Source organism: Salvia hispanica, chromosome 2, assembly GCF_023119035.1.
Source record: "Salvia hispanica cultivar TCC Black 2014 chromosome 2, UniMelb_Shisp_WGS_1.0, whole genome shotgun sequence".
In the NCBI taxonomy this organism is placed as follows: domain Eukaryota; kingdom Viridiplantae; phylum Streptophyta; class Magnoliopsida; order Lamiales; family Lamiaceae; genus Salvia; species Salvia hispanica.
Window position 1 is genome coordinate 32,197,056 of NC_062966.1, and position 18,755 is coordinate 32,215,810.

Sequence of the window (18,755 nt, forward strand, 5' to 3'; positions counted from 1 at the left end):
ATTTTGCAATTTTAATTAAAAAAATGACAGTTTATATATAATTTTGACATTTTTCTAAATATTTATAATATGAGATTTGCAAGACAAATGAAAATCACTATGTAAACAAAATGTTCAACTACTTAACCAGTTACATATAATATCATTAGCCAGTCATGTCATTAAGTTTTACACATGTATTGTATGCGTTACCTCAATAACTTTAGATACGCAACATGACTATTTCATTATGGGATAATTGAGAAAAATGTCAAAGTTATAATTTAATTGATCATTTTTTAAAGTTACAAGATCGACTAGGATTTGAATATTGTTTTGGGAATTTGTCCTTTATTTATAAACCAGAAAAATATGGCCAAGGATGATACAGGCTAAAAGTCTAAAACACCTCTGCATACGATATGCTACAACCTAAATTTTACTATAGTTTCTGTGGTCGAATCCTTACCATAAGAAAAGAAAAAAAAACTAATTCGAATATCCACCAAATTGTTGGCATCCGGTGCCATTATTAGCATCATTCCAAGACTTGTTTTGAGCAAGCCATAAAAAGTGCATTTTTAATCACAACAAAATACATTAAAAAGAGAATCTTGATATTATACCCATCTTTATAAAATACGTATCATATCCTTGAGTAGTCAAACACGGATCTCTCTCTTAGCTTTCTTTTGTTTCCTTTTTAATAAGGCACAAGTTTTTGTCACAATTAAAACCCTACTACAACAACAAGCAATTCAAATTAGACCAGAAAAATTAGAACAAAAAAAAAATCATAAAAACAACAAAAAAAAGAAAGTATAGTAAAGTAAAGTAATTTACTCTAATTTACTTGTGTATGGGACAAAAGTAGGTAGGGGCCTCAGTCCATTCTTAGAGAATAGACTAAAGATCCAAAACTTTTTTAAAAATTATAAATAAAAAAAATTAAATTTATGCATTATAAAAGACCTTATCGGATACAAAATCAATCAATCGCAGTGTGACCCACCTATTGCACTATTTTGAAAGCACCATTTCATCATTTAATATTTTGTCTCTTCACCCATACTAACATCATACCATATCTACCACTCATACACTAAATCATTTATCATTTATATATATAATGAGTTCTTCCCTTCCACTTCCTTCTTTCCTATATGCTTTCAACATGTATTTGTTTCTTTGAGAGAGAGGGTGGTTTCTTATAAATTTGGTTTTGATTTGGGGTAGCCAAGTAGATTTATAGTGCAAAAAATGGATGTGAAATTGGGTTGCTGCAGTCACAAGTCTAATTCAGGCAAGAAAAGGGAAGAGGAAGAAGAAATGAGCCCAACATCTGAGGAACTAAGTTTCAAGAATCTATCAAAGATTGTAGTTCCACCACTTGGTGTTTCAGGTTACAGTAGCTCCAATGTTCCTCATGGAAGAATCATCTCTCCAATGGATACAAGATATCGGTTAGACATCTCTTCTCTTTCCATAAACACTTTTCTTGCATATATTGTTAAAGTCATGTTTGTCCTAAATTACTATATAAGTTGGTTAGTCCTTGTAACTTGTAGTAAGTTTTTTTTTTTTTTTTTTTTTTATGGGAATGGTGGGTCCAAATTTAATACGATAACACAGAGCAGACCCGAGTCGATGAAAAAAATCTTGTATCGTACCGCTGTGTTGTCAATATTACATGTACTAGAAATTGACATGACTGTTGGGTTATGAAGTTATTAGTTATTGGTGCATGTGCATGTGTATTGGGGCTAATATGAGAAGGGTGAGACAAGCATTTAAATGTTAAAGGTATGGGCAATGCAATGCAGATCTATGCTGCTATGCATATTTACACATATACACATACAATAATAATGTAAGTCTTAATTATAGGAGATGGTTTATTTAAGAACTCTTATTAAAATATATAACTAATACATGAATATCAGTTAACATCATATTATCCATTCAATATTAATTTTTGATTTATGAATATCAATTTCTGACTAAATATTATAAACAAATATGTTTTGTGTTGTCCATAATATTAATGTATCAACAAATTATGATTTTTAGTTCAGAGTATTCTCAGTTTAACAAATTTCTAAAGGAACCATTCCCTTTTTGAATTTATATTTTTGGATATATAATAGATAAGTTGGGTGTATTAGAAGCGAGTTTATATCCACCACATACCATGCAATTATGGATTAATTAGGTAGGGGCCTAAATTAAAATATACCTAAAATGAGAAGTACTATGTCATCATTAGTCAAATAAATAAGACTTCTAAAAATGTAACAGTATGTGAAACGGGTGAATTGAACTCACGTGAATAAAAGTTCAGTAGTTCAGACATATTGTCACGTAACAAAAGTATTCTTTCTCCTCCTTTTTCTTCTCTATTTTCTACAATTGCGATTGACTGAACGTACGTTTGCATCACTAAAATATTTGAACACATCCTTGCTAATTAAAATTGGAATAAAGAGATTGAAATTAATGGTGATGGTTGGTGGTGCAGGTGTTGGGAGACAGTGATGGTGGTATTGGTTGTGTACTCGGCGTGGGTGTGCCCTTATGAGATAGCATTTCTTAACTCAAAACCAAGCCCACCATTATACATAGCTGATAACATCGTCGACATCTTTTTTGCCATCGATATTATCCTCACTTTTTTTGTTGCTTATATGGATTCCACCACTCAATTATTGGTTCTTGATCGTAAAAAGATTGCCAAAAGGTCAGTTCATCCCTTCTTTTCTTCTTACCTTTTTTTCTTCATTGGGCTTTCTTTATTTCCCATCATCCATCATATCGCATCATGTAATTAGCTTTAATTACTTTACCTAATATTACTGTTATAATATATAGATTAAATCTCTCATTCACCTAACACAAGTAGAAAAAGTTTGGAATATAAGTCCTAGTACTAGTATTTTTTATTGTTTTATAAAAAATATGTGTGAAATGAGTTGATGAAACATTGAATCCATTTACTAAAATAGTAAAAATGAAATGAGATATTTAATGATGAACATCCTAAAATATAACATTAGGTATTTAATGATGGAATTAATGGGGGGAGTACATAATCTTATAGAGATTCTTAGTGTTAAAAATATATAGTACCACGTGACAATAATTAGTTTTTATGTTTAGACTTTAGAACTTGGAGAATATAATCAAATTATTTTTAATGTTTAGAACTTATTATGAAGAATATATTCGAATCCAGCAATGAAGCTATTAGAATTATAAAGAATATGCTTTTAATAATTGTAATATTTAATTACTCAAATCCAAAAATTCGAAAATGAAACTTTATTGCTACTTTTCTAAAGAATATGTTTTTAAGTGTTTACTAAGCAGGTGAAATATTCTCATGCAATAATGAGTGCACCATCCCATCATACTAGGGTAATTAGAATAACCAGGAAGAATACTTAGAAAAAGTGGTAAAAACAATCTCAATGGAAATAGTCCAACAAAGAATAAACATTGTTTCCAAGAGAAAACGAAAGAAAAGACACAGAATCATCATTAATTATACATATTCATTTTTCAGCCAATGCCATCTCTTTATAATTATGGTAATTAGGTTAATTAATACATATATATATATATGCTTTACATATTCACTTTAGATAGTAGTACTGTAGAAGTTTCCACATTGAGGTAGGTGTCAAGAATGCGATCCCACAATTCCCAAGTGGGGTGGGGGTCAATTGATAATTCTAAACAGTTCAATTCAGTGTAGAGTTAATAGTGGATTGTTATTGTTTATTTTCATGTATATACTTCAACTTTTAGTAATTACTAAATGTAAGTTAAAATTAAATATAAAATAAATATTAGTATTAAATAAAAACTTGATAATGAAAAACATCGAAATTAATAAGAAATGCAATTTTAAGAGAAAAAAAAAATTAGAGGATAAGATAATGCAGTTTGAGAGGAGTAACAAACATAGAGTATAAAATGCAGGTACCTATCAACATGGTTTATAATGGATGTGGCTTCAACCATACCATTCGAGACTATAGCATTCATTGTTACCGGCAAACATCACGGCGGCGTCTCCTACTCCGTCCTCGGCATGCTCAGATTTTGGCGTCTCCGTCGTGTCAAGTGTTTCTTTACCAGGTAGTTATTTACTACCATCGCCTTACTCTTCATACAAAACAATTCGATAGAGGTGGTCTCCTGTCCGCACATACGGACCACAACATGTTAGTCTATTTAAATAAACTATATCAACACTAAATATGTTAAATAATGAACTATTAATTTCTAACTTTTACAAATCGCTTCTTCAGTTTTGCAAAAATTGGAACCATAATCGGCCTGGCAAAGAAATTCACGGTTCTAATTTTTGAACTGAGGCCATCGGTTTGCCAGTTTTAATGTACTTATTTTTAATATTTTTCTTTTTGATTGTCACGTGTAGGATCGAAAAAGACATCAGGTTTAGCTATTTTTGGGTTCGATGTGCGAGACTCCTGTTCGTAAGTAAAGAAAATTACGAAATTGACATGCATGTGTAAACTGAACATGTAAATTAAAAGGTAGAAATGAATGATTGAATCAGGTGACATTGTTGCAAGCACATTTTGCGGCATGCTTGGCATACTTGCTGGCTGTGCAGTATCCAGACGAAGGCAACACGTGGATCGGGTCAGCTATACCGAACTTCAAAGAGACGAGCCTCTGGATTCGATACATCTCGGCCTTGTACTGGTCGACCACCACAATGACCACCGTTGGCTATGGCGACATCCACGCTCAGAACACCTTAGAGATGGCTTTCATCATATGTTACATGCTCTTCAACCTAGGCCTCACTGCTTACATCATTGGCAACATGACCAACTTGGTCGTCGAGGGCACCCGTCGAACCATGGAATTCGTAAGTCCTCTGTTTCATTTGGGTGCGTTTGGTATCATGGAATTGAAGGTTTGGATTTGAAATTGAATTTCAATTCAAAATCCTCACAATTAAGTAAATATTTGAAATTTAATAGTGAAATCAAGTCCATCCCAAACAGACACCGTGCACACAATGCAACGACATTGCACACACACTGCACATACACAGAAAACACACGCACGACACACAACATCGCACGCAAGTTACCAATATTGGATTTGTTTGTGCAGAGACGCATCAACGACACACAACATTGCATGCACATAAAACACACATGACACACAACATTGCACATACACAACACACGCGCACAATAAAAGACACATGCACGACACACAACATTGCACGCAAGTTACCAATATTCGATTCATTTGTGCAGAGAAGTAGCATCGAAGCCGCATCAAGTTTTGTGATGCGGAATCGTCTGCCTCCTCGGTTGAAAGACCAGATTCTGGCTTACATGTGCCTCAGATTCAAAGCCGAGAGCTTGAACCAGAACCAACTCATACAACAGCTCCCCAAAACCTTATGCAAAAGCATCCAACACCACCTCTTCTTACCAACCGTGCAAGGCGTCTATCTCTTCAAGGGTGTATCCACAGAAATCCTCATGCTTCTGGTAGCAGACATGAAAGCAGAGTACATCCCACCGCGAGAGGATGTTATAATACAGAAGGAGGCTCCTGACGACGTCTACATTATCGTGTCCGGGGAAGTAGAGATGATTGACTGCGAAATGGAGAAAGAAAACGTCGTTTGGGAGTTCAGTTCGGGTGGCATGTTTGGTGAAGTCGGAGCCTTCTGCTCAACGCCTCAGAGCTTCACCTATCGTACCAAGACGCTCTCGCAGCTGCTGAGGCTCAAAACTTCGTCTCTGGTTGAAGCAATGAAGACGAGACAGGAGGATAATGTCATCATGCTCAAGAACTTCCTTCAGCATCACAAGAAGCTTAAGGATTTGCGGTTGGGGGATTTGTTCATGGATGAAGAGGTGGATGGTGATGTGAACATGTCGATCAATTTGGTGACTGTGGCAGGAACGGGAAATGCTGCGTTTCTTAATGAGCTTCTGAAGGCCGGTCTTGACCCTGATGTTGGAGATTCTAAAGGGAAGACTCCATTGGTACATTCTGTCTAAAATTTTTCATGCCTTTTATCTACATATTTTGTGTGTTTGTTGGCCTAACGATTCCTAAACATCTCAGCATATAGCGGCATCGAAAGGCCACGAAGAATGTGTAGTTGTTCTCCTCAAACATGCTTGCAGCTTACACCTAAGAGGTAACATTTTGATGTTTTTTTAATATGAAATGTAAGTTGAGTACCTTCTGCAAAATGCATGATAAATTAACCCTTTATGTTGATAAATGATCATGATACTATGTTAAGTTTGAGGAATAAATGTGACAGATTTGGAAGGAAACACAGCGCTATGGGAATCTATTGCAGCAAAGCATCATTCAATATTCAAGATCCTCTACCACTGGGCTTCCATCTCTGATCCATTCATAGCCGGCGATCTCCTCTGCACAGCAGCCAAACGAAACGACGTGGGAGTGATGAAGGAGCTGCTGAAACACGGGTTATACGTTGACTCAAAGGATGTGCATGGGCAAACTGCTATCCAAGTGGCGACGACAGAGAAACATTTAGACATAGTGCAGCTTCTAGTGATGAACGGGTCCCAAGTCGATGAAACCATCATGAATATGATTCCATCGGTAAATTTGAGCGATATGCTGCAGAAGAGGGAGATAGGGCACTGCATAGTTATGTCTGATACCACCGGAGAAGATGATAGCCACAAGAAAAATAAAGATGAGGAAAGGTTGGTACTCCCTTTGAGGGTTAGCATCTACCGAGGCCATCCGGCCAATCGGAGCACTACTAATCATCCTGGTAAATTGGTGAGAATGCCAAGTACATTAGATGCGCTCAAGACCATTGCAGGTATTTTTAACTCCAAGAAAAATCTACTCTTATTGTTATCTACCAATTGTGACTTAATTACTTGTTTGAGTTCAGGTCAGAAGTTTGGGTTTGATGCTACAAATGCATTGGTGACTAATGAGGAAGGTGCTGAAATTGATTCCATTCAAGTGATAAGAGATAATGATAAACTGTTTATAGTTGAGACTGAGAGTTAGTGTTATATATGTTATGTAACAGTCTGCATAATTTTAGTAGCACCACTACAGCAAATTGTTTAGTAGTGTGGCTAGTGGCATAATTTTAGTGATCCCCAGGGCTTTGTCACAAAATTTGCTACTTCTTTTCTGTAACAAAATCGGCTTACATATATATATACACACTTTTGTACACATTTAATGGAGTACTGCAAGTAAATTTTGTCACTTGCGAAATTTAACACACATCAAATATCAATGAATGTTATCTCATGCTTCTAAAATCAATCACTATTTGAAAATATTTTGTATATGTTCAAACTACTGGAATGAATAATGGTAGCTTACAAACGTGCATATGTAACCCCAAGAGAATTTAGTCCAAATGTAACCTGAATACAAATCTTATTACACTTTGAAAGTGAGCAAACATTTGAAAGTTTCTCAAGTACTACAAGTAGAGCCATGTTGTCTCTTTATATTCTCTACCTAAAACTTACAACTTCAACAAGCAGATCCCATACACAAATTTCTACATAGCGATCCGAACGCATAGACAACTTGCAGTTAAACGGAGACCTAATTTTCTAATTTTATGTACAAGTGATATAAACACAGCAGTACAACTACACGAAACATGCAACCATAGCTCAGGGACAATGAGCACATCATGGACCACATCGCAAACATACATGCCAAGTTGTGAAGACATCCGGCTCTATCTACAAGCTCAAAACGTTGAAAAGATGGCTAGATGTTGGCATTACAGTGATTCTCAAGTCTCAATCATGCGCTTCCGGCATTTCAACCAACCCTCTAATGTTCCTTTCGCGCTTCCAACGGAGGTACAGACCAACCAGATACAAGATGAATGAGAGAGCAAAAGCAGAGTAATCAAACAAATCTATTATGTTCCCACGACCTGTACAAAATAAGTAATTTTAAATCTAAAAGAGAACAGAAAGCATTTAATTTATTTTGTAGTTTGAGTACAGAAAGCATTAAGCAAGTATAAAGGACAACTTTGTGACTTTGAGAATATACTATACTATCATGATCACGCCACAGTACACTCCTTTCCGCAATTAATCACTGTTTGGCAAGTGCAAACTACAATAGTACCCTTTAGAATTCACAGTTGACAGATAACCCTGTAATCTGTATTCTCTATTTTGTCTATATTTTCATATTGAACAAATGGGTAGACGTGCAAACCTCAAAACATGAATTTCTGTAACCGACCCCAACTATAGTTAAAAAGGAAATGAGATTGAAATACCTATTCGCAGAAAATCAAAGGGAGCGAATGAGTAGATGAGTCCAAGGAACATCTGCAACCATATATCATAAATCAGCAAACAGAATAATGAAATTTGCACCCCGACCCCACAAATGCAACCCAGATATACAGCCATATATATCATTGCATAGCTGAGCTAGAACACATTAGATTGACAGTAAGTTATATTTAGATTGTGGTGTGTTTATAATATGAATTTTCTCTCTGTAGGCTTCACACAATGGGCTAGCTATTGGCTGGCCAAGAGATTAGGTACTATTTATTGGCTTACTGCATCTGACATACGGTTAGGCTCCTGTAGCTTTTTGTTCATCGATTTTTTATCTCAAATGGTTTTAGAGGCTGCAATTAAGTCTTTTCTTCAACCAGAATTGTTATACTACAATTATTACTTCTTCCGTGAAATAGCAGAATCACACGCGCAAACACAAACGAGGAAAGATGCAGTACAAGAAAAAAAAAACAGGTATATTTGATACAAGAAATCTGAAACACACAATGGTCAAATTTTCACAAAAAAAATTAAGGTTACAAACGACAATTATTACTTCATCACAATTATTTAGACAAGTTCCCTTTCTTGTTGTCCCAGATAATAGACTACTTTTATTTTTACATAAAGGACTTTGAATTGTTTTTCTTTTCCTTTCCAACAAAAGGTACCCCGTGACTTCTCCCTTTGCCATATAACCTCAAAATATGTGATAGTATTGGATAACAATGATCCCTCATTGTCTAATTGCTTCCACTTAACATAGCCAAAGAGGCAAAAGTTTATCTTGCATCGGAAAAATACCAGAGACCCATGAACCAGAGAAGATGTTCAACCCAATCACACTTCCTGAATCTTTGACATATATAGTTGGGAACCAGCATAACAATGATAACTGGAGAAGTTTAAGATGTTCTAAACTACTCATTTGTCCATGATATTAGAAGTTTAAGATGTACACAAAGTCACAAACTAAAACCCCCTTGGCTAAGGTAAGGACCATTAAATCTTAAAATCCACAGGCCTTCAAGTGACAAAACATCATGAATATATCTTCGTCCAACTTATTCAAGAGACTTCACAGCCGACAGAAAGTTACTTCAGAGAGAATTTAAGAAAAACATGATCTCAGGGTATCAGTTTCACCAATCGGTATCAGTTGACCCTAGCTTCAATGTATAACTTCATGTTTTAAAAAAGAAGTGTATTTATATATGATCCCATGTTGAGTGATAAAAGGAGATTTCCCATGCTTCTCCATAGTATCTGAAAGCTCCTATACAATATTTGACACCTTAACTTTTGAGTGGTAGGTTAACCACCAAAAACATTTGTCTTGTAGAAGAAATGTCCACTCATACAAGGGGGTTAAAGGAAGGTAAATACAAGTTCCCTCTAAATTTTCAGTAACAGTTACGAGAACTCACTGCAATAATCCGCATTTCATGGAGATAAATACCAGGTCTGTCAGGATTCAGCATTTCTCGGAACGTTCTCTTTATATACAATGGAATAGCAAGAAATTTCTGCCAAAACAAAGGAATAGAAAGGGGAAAGGAAAAAAAATGTTGACGTGAATTTGCATGGTACAAATATTAAAATAAAATAATACGCACAAGGGTAGCAAGTTATGTAGTACTACTAGATTACTTGCCTAATGCACCCATGTAACCTTCTCATCAGATGAACATACAATCTATTCAGCTCGTGTTTACCAATTTACAATTAATCAGTTCACATGGTCAAAAGTTGCTTTCTAATTCTTGAATTATTTATGCAGAATCAGATAAAATTTCAAATACCAAATGAGAAGAAATATAAGCACACAAATTATCAAACATCCAAATTACTTTCAAGCGTAAACTGATACTTTTGCAGAATCACATGTGAACTTTAAGACATTTCCACAATTTAGCAGAATATATTCAGATCTTATAAGCATGTATACAAATGCATAGCACCTACCAGCACAAATCCAGAAATTCCTCCCATAAACAAGCGGTTATAGTCACTGACACTCCGTAAGACTTTACTTATTTCTGATTGACGTCTTTGATACAATGATGCTTCAGGTATCAACTTAGTTATGCGCTGTGAGCACATAGGACACTTGCATGGCTGCAATGCAGCACTAAAGTTCCAGTACTGCAGAATACAACTTCCTGTCCACAGAAACCATTTATATCACAGCTCGCCGATAGAATTAACTAAAAGTGCATGACATGGTTTCTTTTTCATAAGAAATAGGCCAGTCTATGCGGCTAGCAACATAGTAAATCCTAATTTTACTACCACATTGATTCCAAGAGTACCAAATTTTCAGAAAACCAGTTTAACTACATGACAAACTAGCATTCCAGAAAATAATAAGCTAAAATTGTGATATCACAGACAGCCAGCACTGATTCCCCAATCTAGGAAATTAACTAACCAAAATCCTGCAACTTAAATCTTCCAGAACACCACACCACACACACACACCCCGCGTCCATTAAAGTTTGATATTTCGGCTTGTATGGAGAATTTAAGACCAATAAGGCAATAACAACAAAATGATTCGGCAAATAACAAGACCTAATTTATAAAATCAATAATTACTATAAAAAAAAACTCACCGCAGTACCAGTGACCACAAGGAGCGCGGCAGGGTACAACGAAATTGCCGAAGCAAATGGGGCAAACATCATCAGAGGGAGGGTTCTCCATGAACTTCCTCTCTCGCTCATCGGATGTAGAAGCATCATTACTATCACCATCGCCAGCTGAAATTGTTTCTCTTTCATCGGCGGAAGACTCCTCCGCGCCGCTTATCTCTCCGGTGATAGGTTCCGAGATCGGATTCATAGTCGAATTCGGTTTCCGGAGAGCTCAAGATTTCCAATAATTGTGTGTAAATTGAGCGTTGGTCAGAATTGAATGCAGAAGTACATTGTGCGTGACGATCCCGAAGCTTCCATGGCCCACGCCCCCAATTTATACTCCCTCCGTTCATAGCTGAGTCATTTTTCCATTTCGGGAAGTTCCCTCGTAGTTGAGTCATTTCCATATATAGTAATTTTTTCCTCTCTTTTACTTTATTCACTTTTTACTTTATTCTCTCCACTTTTTTTCTTTTTTCTTACTTTTTTATCTATTTATTTAACACATTCAACATTCATTTCTTAAACTCCATGCAGAAAAGTTCTGCACTCAACTATGAGGGGAACGTGGAAGTACTAATAATAAAATAATAAAATACAATATCTAAAAAAAAGAAACAAGCAAATTTATAAAATTATTGGGCGTTAAATGCAAAACTTTCATCTTTGCTTTGTCGATAAATATGCTTAGAAAATAAATAACGATTTTCATTTTAGGGGGTTAAAAGCTTAACTACCCACTTCTCAAAAATTGGATGTAAGATTGAGTGCTATTTCTATAAAAATTTCCTTTCATGCCTATTTTGATTTAAATAATACTACTTCGACTGCCCCTATATTATGACTCAAAAAGTTTGGAGACAAATATTTAGGCGAATTAAAATATGGTGTAAAAGTGTGTGAATAAAAAATAATCCAAAAATGTGCCAAGAAATATGCCTAGATACTTAGGACGACTTAAAAGATAGGCATAAATATTGGGACAAATGAAATAGCAAATTGACAAGTTCTGAAATTTGGTAATGGACTCTTCCCCACATACAAAATTTGTAAGAATCAAATTATTTATGTTTTAAAATTGGTGATATAAATTAGATATTACTACTAATATTTACTTTTGTTCATATGCCCACCTTGAATTTTCCACACTTAAAATCAAGTAAATATCAATAAGAGATGTGCAAATTTTAAAAATAATACAGTACATCGATTTATTTTGAGTTAATTTTATTTGGATATAATTTTTTTCCAAATATTGGAGTTGGTGCTTCTCATTATTGAAGTTTAAAATTATAGTACAAGAGTCGTTTGTTTGTCATGGGCAAATATTTGAATCATTAATTTTCAAATTTATTCAATTTTTTGTCTGATAAAAATAGTGATTAGATTTCTAAAAATAAGTAAAGTAGTCAGCTTTGCAGAATACTACTTACTATTCAATTTTTCTTATATAATCTTTTTCTTGATTTTAAGAATATTGTGCATTAAAAATGTATAATATTATTTGTTATTATTTACTATACAATTATAATAGTAGTAATAACAAATATCTCTCTTAATATACTGTATATCAAAATGACATATACATATCATTTTAATGCGGTAGTCCTCCACTTTAATGTGGGATGTAACAAAATGGCATAGCAACCTACATTCTACTATATACACGAAATTCAGACTTTTTTACATTCAGTTATAATTAACATCTACCTATATGTTAATATATGATACAAATGCTATCTAAGCACAACACTTAACAATGGTGTTGGACATAAACAGCAAAATCAAGTGACATTCCTGAGCGAAGTATCTACTACTACCAAGAGTCTGGCACGACGTTTAAGCGACCATTTATAAACCACACCTACCACAAAAAGAGCAGCAACGAGCAAGCTAGCGATGAGATCGAACATTCTATGGATTCCCAACCCTCCTGTCCAAGACCACATACACACATTAAGTCGTAAATCCAACAAGTATTGTTACTAATTTGTTGCATCAATTATTCACTAAAATGTTTATAAAAAATGCAGTTGAATGTACATCGGTCAAAAAATAAAACCAAGTCAGATTCTTGACTCAATATTTACTCAAGAATCATTCAATTTCAAAAGGCTCGTCTCTAACATTGAGATTCTATGTTTACAAGCCTAGTTGAGCTAAAACCGAATAAGTGTTTATGTAGAATCATGAAAATTAGATTCTAGATCTTAATAGTAAAAAGTGGTTTCAATTTTCAAAAACTAGACATGCATAAAATTTTACAAGTCAAGGAAAATGAAGAGAAGATGAGATTGTGGACAAGTGTCGTACCAGTTGGTAAAAACTCAAACTCGAGCAGTTCATAGATGAATCCCAGAAATAACTGCAAATGAAACAAATATCAGTACAGAGCGAGACAAGTCGTAACCAAAATGCAGCCACAATCATACGCACCCCTATGATGCGTAGTACGTAGTAGATGGCTCTCAAATAATCAAGATCCACTAGAACTCTGAATATCCTCCCCATTAGTAATGGTAATGTCTGCCAAAATAATTCATCCAAAGTCAGGGTTTAGGCAATGTAGGGTAGAACGAGTGTATTAGCAAGGCAGAAAATGACAAATGCGTTAGAAAGATTAAGGAAGATATTCCTAAATACTAGTACTTGAAAAACATCTCCAATTGACTCTTTCAAAGTCTACCCTATAAGTAAGTTATCTGCACATGTATATCTTGCTGTCAAAATAGATTGTTTCTCTCTCACACAAGATGGAATCTGTCAAATGCTAATAAACATTTAACAGGTTCATTGTTAACACACACACACACCTTCAAGTCTGGGCTTATGCACATTTTAGGAATAGAACCTCTGTTTCTAGTGCACACAATTATACAGGAACTCTGTTTTGTTTAAGGTTATAGCCATAGGGAGTAGTATGTAAAAAATTCCACAACACAAACCCTCAAAAACAAGAAATGTTTTTTTGTTACATGGAGCGAGCCAAAGAGGCCAGGGATGTAGAGGCCATTGTAGTGCTGCACTTCCTTTGTGACCCGACCGGCATTATCAGCTTGTTCAGATGCTTGCACCTCCAAATTCACAATTCTGCAGCAGCACAACGGGCATTTGCAGGGCTGAATCGAGTATCTATACATCCACAATTGCAGAACGCAACCCCCTAAAAAAACACCCCAAAAGATTCACCTCCGAAATTCAATTCAAAACCAAAACTTTGAAAAGAAATGACTTGCCGCAAAACAAGTGACCACAATTGGATTTGCATGGGATGGTGAAGGTGTCCAAACAGATGGGGCACACATCATCACCCTCGCCAAAATCCTCATCTTTAGCGATCATTGCGTTTTCGTTGGGTTTATCTCTGAAATCTTCGTAAGCGTCGTGATACTCTGCTTCGTTTTCCATTTCGAAAATTTGATTGTAGGCGGGGGAGATAGATTTTTGGATGATTTTGTTGAAGAAGAGATGCGGAGGGGTGAAATCCCTTCCCTCGTACGAATTTTCAACAATGGGAGGGATTGTTCATTGTTGGCGTGGAAAATGTTTTGTGTTTGTTGGATATTGGAAGGCGTCGGTTCACCGCATAAGGATTTCCACTAATGGAACAATGGTGACGACACGTTGCACGCTGTCCGATTCTGGGTCCCACTTTATTTACTCTCCAATTAATTACGGTGTTTGGATAGGATCGACCTCTCTCTTTTTTGGGGATTTTACTCAAATCACGTGCTATGAAATATCTCAACGCTTTGGGTTTTTTTAACTAAATTATTTTTAAAATTTTGCTAATTTTATTGTACAGTTGTAAAATGAAGTTCATTAATTCATTTAAAATTTATGATTATTAATTACTGCTTCACAACTTGTCATTTGCGTGTTAGGGGTGGATGATTTTTTAATTGGATTTTACTCAAATCTCGTGCTATTATCTCAACGCGTGTTCCATTAGAATTGTTTAACATTGTTAAGTTTATAATAATCATATCTCTTTTTTATACACTACATAAATATATTTTAGATTTGGTATTACTTCTAATTTTGAAATATCTGTTCGATCCAAACTCCAAAATTTTTAAAAATCCGATCCAAATGGAATTTTTAACGATTACACAATTTTGAATTGTTGACCAGAAACATATTGATTATTGAGAGAGAATCTTAAACATTATCAAACAAATAAGAAAACAAACACTATATTATCGTATCTCAAAGGGAGAGACTATTTCAAACATAAAACACGAGCAAGTGAAACATAGACAATTTCTTTTGAAGAATTATAGAATCGGCAAGAACAACATACATGACATTCTGCGCAAAAAAAAAACAAACAACCTACAAATTCTTGCCAAAAGCCCATCTTTCTACGTTGCAAGATTCAAAGTATTAGAAATGGGTCACTCACCCCTTAAAAGGCCTCATAAGGGGGAGAGTTATCCACACTTATATAGATTAGCCCCTCATCCATCACGTGGATAGGCAATGCAAGAGATAAGAGAGAGCCCGCTCTGATACCATATTAGAAATGGGCCACTCACCCCTTAAAAGGCCTCATAAGGGGGAAGGTTATCCACACTTATATAGATTAGATTGGATCATCACCAAGTCGATGTGGGACAGGATTGAGAGAATTTAACACAGAGATAGATAGATAGATACAAGCCAACATCAGACAGTAATATATAAGCATGATTGTGCAAGTATTACATAAACTTGACAAACATGTAAGAAATTGGGATCTCAATTTACCACATGCATTTTTATAATATCTAGTCACTACAGTTGCTTCTCTAATGTCCTAATATACATTATAGTAGCCATTCATAATACAATTAATTTTAATAAAACAATAGATTGAATCCCTAAGGATCCGCATGCCCCGCCACTTCGTCCTCGCTTTCACTCCGCCCGTCACTGTAGGCCTCGTTGCCGCTCACTTCGTCGTCACTCTCATCGCTCACGCTATTATCAGCGTCCTGCTTCTTTGCATAACGGTCACAATACTCTGGATTGGACAAGAAAAAATACGTGAGAAAAGTGTGTAGCAACGACCCAACGTTTAATGGCATTCGACATTTTTTAACTTCTCCATGAGACGGAATGAAACGACATACCTTTTACTTTTTTATCATATTCTGCTTTGTCTTTCATCATCAGAGACGCGGCATCGCCATTGAGTGGGTCTGAAGGGTTTGGATAGAGTAGAAGTTGGGGAAGGAAAACCTCAAAGACATTCAATAGATCTGCATACATATGGATATACATTTTACCGAGGCAATGTGAGTATTGCGACGCAAATTCAATACAAATATAATCATAAATCAGCAATGGAGCTAGGATTTCAGTTAAGGAAACCTAAATCTCTTCCTTTTTACGACTATATGATTAAAGATATATACAAACACCCCGATTTGTTAATGTCAGGATCTCCAATCAATTGATGAACTTACCGAACATTGGACTCCATGACTGGTTGATGACATCCAAGCATACCGAGCCCGACCTATCATCAAAAGATATGAAAATATAAGCATGATAAATGCACCTGACAAAGTTTCTGGAGGGTCAAAAAAATGAAATGATCAACATTCTGATTTCTGAATTATTTGGATAAGATATGATAAACTGATACTGAATGTTTTCTTCAGGTGCAAAAGAGTATACATATAATAACAGAATTGCTAGGTCACTTATCACGTATCCAAATCCCAATTATTTACATGCATTAAAAGGCAGTTCCGTGAATGAAAGGACATAGAAACAAAGGCTTATATTCCTCTGAAACAGCTGCAACAAAAAGTGCATAGAACTTACAGCTCGTCAACATTGGGGTGGAAGATTTTGTTGATAAACCCGATTGAAGGAGACTTGTAAGGATAAGCATCTGGAAGTTCCACGCGAACTTTCCAAACTCCACCTTCATATGGACCTACAATAAATATCACTGTCAGAACCACCCTCTTCAAACTTGAGATCAATTTTATAAGAACATCACTCCATGATATATGCACCAAAAGCATCTTCGTGAAATAATCACTTTCGAGAAGACCAACAAGGGAGTAGAAACACAGAAAGTGTAAGAAACACTAAAATAATGATGTTAATTAAAAATTAATCTAGTTGTGATACTGTCACTTAGGTTGCTAATATAAGGAATAGAAATGAGAAAATTAAAGTGACATACTACTATAAATAGCATCACCAACATAATTGCAGAAGCAGGTGTAAAAAATAAAGTCATATCAGATGGAGGCAATTATATGCTAAAGTAGGGTGGCATTACTTTCTTTTGGGCCATGAAATTCCACATTGAATTCATTGATGCCATCATTTATGGGCTCCACAGTGTAGTCACTCATCATTCTACAACAAAAACATTAAGGTTAGGTAAAATAATTTGGAGTATCCCATTAATAGCTTCAATCCCCGAATGTTATCATAAAGCAGTCGATGAATGAAATATAATTAGGCAAAAATCATTGTATTGTTGATCAATAACATTGATGAACACAAACTAGATGATGCTTGAGATAGTTGGAAAAGAAACACTTACAATTTCATGACATCCATGTCACGCCTCTTGCTGGGAGAAGACATTTCGTCAAAGAGATATTCCGTGTACTGCCTAACAAGGAAGAAAGTGATAACAATTTTAAAAAGTTTTTTTTTAATACTACAACTTAAGGAAAGAATTGTATAGAGTGAAGAAAGCATGGAATCATCACTGGGTGTGCTAATGGCTTGCAGATTTTCTACAAGCAAAACTTTGAATTGCAGGTTTGAGAAAACATAAAGCATGTCAATGGCAATGCATCGGAAGCAATCTCGGCTGATCAGTCATTGAGAAATCACACTAGCAAATTACACAGCTGAATGCACAAGAACACAAGTAAGGAGTGACGTGTCTACAAAATCTAGATCCAGTCCAGAGTCATGTAAATGGAAGAGCATAAAAGGTGGGGGTAACAACATTCCGATTAGACTGAGACAAGGAGGGGTTCTTTCAGAGGAATCACAAGCATATGGCGCAGACCAGATATGAAAAGAGCACAGCTGTGATGACTTTGATGAACAGGGCTGTGGAAACTGCTGCTATCAACATAAGATGAAGGTGGTACAAGAACAAATGGAGGGGGGTTTTGCCAAGACTCCATCTTACTGATTGATTTTTTGCTTATTTTTCAAATGGTATTGGACATTTCTAATTTGGGACAAATCATCTCTCAACATACTAACAAACCAATCTCACTCAATGCCTGCACAATACACATCTCCCACCACCAGAAGCCTCAAAACACGGCAACTTGTACAGCTCCCAAATTTGTGCAAGCAAAAAAACAAAAATTAAAATAAAATAAAATAGTAAGTATTTCCATAGATACAGCAAGCGGTGGGATAGTGCTTATAAAGAACTGGTTGTTCAATAATACGACGAAAATAAGAATTAGAACATCTGTATTGCAAAACTCAAAATGCAGTAAAAAATTTACTCCAACGGTACTGCTAAACCAATCCCCAATCATTGACGATTGGAAAATAGACAAGGGGAGAGAATCACCGTAAAGAAAAAGAAGAAACTTAGATGAAGAAACTCACAAAGAAGAAGAGCGGCGTGGCGGTTCTGATCGGATTGCAGGGATTCTTCGGATTTTGATAATTAATTGGAATTGGAAATTGCAGAGAGGAAGAAGAAGATGGTGCCGCGGCTATGAATGATTAAGGATTCCTGCCTTCTGTAAATTTTATATATAGCTTACACAAAATATTGGGCTTTCCTTTTATCTTCTTATTTTTT

General features: G+C 35.4%; 4 protein-coding genes across 8 annotated transcripts; 1 reads left to right on the forward strand and 3 right to left on the reverse strand.

Annotated features, from left to right (window-relative positions):
- Window positions 1-1,069: 1,069 nt before the first annotated feature.
- LOC125207186 (potassium channel AKT2/3) lies at window positions 1,070-7,226 on the forward strand. The gene is made up of 9 exons (XM_048106423.1): window positions 1,070-1,442; window positions 2,498-2,716; window positions 3,961-4,119; window positions 4,424-4,481; window positions 4,565-4,882; window positions 5,283-6,026; window positions 6,109-6,184; window positions 6,314-6,853; window positions 6,929-7,226. Exons 1-9 carry the CDS (start codon window positions 1,240-1,242, stop codon window positions 7,048-7,050), a joined length of 2,439 nt encoding a protein of 812 aa, XP_047962380.1. The 5' UTR covers window positions 1,070-1,239; the 3' UTR covers window positions 7,051-7,226.
- Window positions 7,227-7,417: 191 nt separating this feature from the next.
- On the reverse strand, window positions 7,418-11,273 carry LOC125207649 (E3 ubiquitin-protein ligase RNF170-like). 3 transcript variants are annotated; one of them, XM_048107081.1, is made up of 5 exons: window positions 10,937-11,269; window positions 10,287-10,483; window positions 9,749-9,847; window positions 8,309-8,360; window positions 7,418-7,951 (listed from the first exon to the last, which is right to left on the reverse strand). In XM_048107081.1, the coding sequence occupies exons 1-5, from the start codon at window positions 11,163-11,165 to the stop codon at window positions 7,812-7,814; spliced, it is 717 nt and encodes a 238-aa protein (XP_047963038.1). In that variant the 5' UTR covers window positions 11,166-11,269; the 3' UTR covers window positions 7,418-7,811. The 3 variants fall into 3 exon arrangements, with proteins under 3 accessions (XP_047963038.1, XP_047963039.1, XP_047963040.1); XM_048107083.1 differs by having other exon boundaries at window positions 7,889-7,951; window positions 9,781-9,847; window positions 10,937-11,273; XM_048107082.1 differs by lacking the exon at window positions 9,749-9,847 and having other exon boundaries at window positions 10,937-11,270.
- Window positions 11,274-12,497: 1,224 nt separating this feature from the next.
- Window positions 12,498-14,511, reverse strand: LOC125207516 (E3 ubiquitin-protein ligase RNF170-like). 2 transcript variants are annotated; one of them, XM_048106896.1, is made up of 5 exons: window positions 14,197-14,510; window positions 13,936-14,123; window positions 13,397-13,486; window positions 13,274-13,325; window positions 12,498-12,893 (listed from the first exon to the last, which is right to left on the reverse strand). In XM_048106896.1, the coding sequence occupies exons 1-5, from the start codon at window positions 14,366-14,368 to the stop codon at window positions 12,745-12,747; spliced, it is 651 nt and encodes a 216-aa protein (XP_047962853.1). In that variant the 5' UTR covers window positions 14,369-14,510; the 3' UTR covers window positions 12,498-12,744. The 2 variants fall into 2 exon arrangements, with proteins under 2 accessions (XP_047962853.1, XP_047962854.1); XM_048106897.1 differs by lacking the exon at window positions 13,397-13,486 and having other exon boundaries at window positions 14,197-14,511.
- Window positions 14,512-15,616: 1,105 nt separating this feature from the next.
- On the reverse strand, window positions 15,617-18,707 carry LOC125203821 (ubiquitin-conjugating enzyme E2-23 kDa-like). Of its 2 annotated transcripts, none has more exons than XM_048102290.1 (7): window positions 18,557-18,707; window positions 17,514-17,585; window positions 17,244-17,323; window positions 16,775-16,889; window positions 16,411-16,463; window positions 16,075-16,203; window positions 15,617-15,965 (listed from the first exon to the last, which is right to left on the reverse strand). In XM_048102290.1, the coding sequence occupies exons 2-7, from the start codon at window positions 17,555-17,557 to the stop codon at window positions 15,823-15,825; spliced, it is 564 nt and encodes a 187-aa protein (XP_047958247.1). In that variant the 5' UTR covers window positions 17,558-17,585; window positions 18,557-18,707; the 3' UTR covers window positions 15,617-15,822. The 2 variants fall into 2 exon arrangements, with proteins under 2 accessions (XP_047958247.1, XP_047958248.1); XM_048102291.1 differs by having other exon boundaries at window positions 17,514-17,581; window positions 18,557-18,696.
- Between the last annotated feature and the right edge of the window lie 48 nt (window positions 18,708-18,755).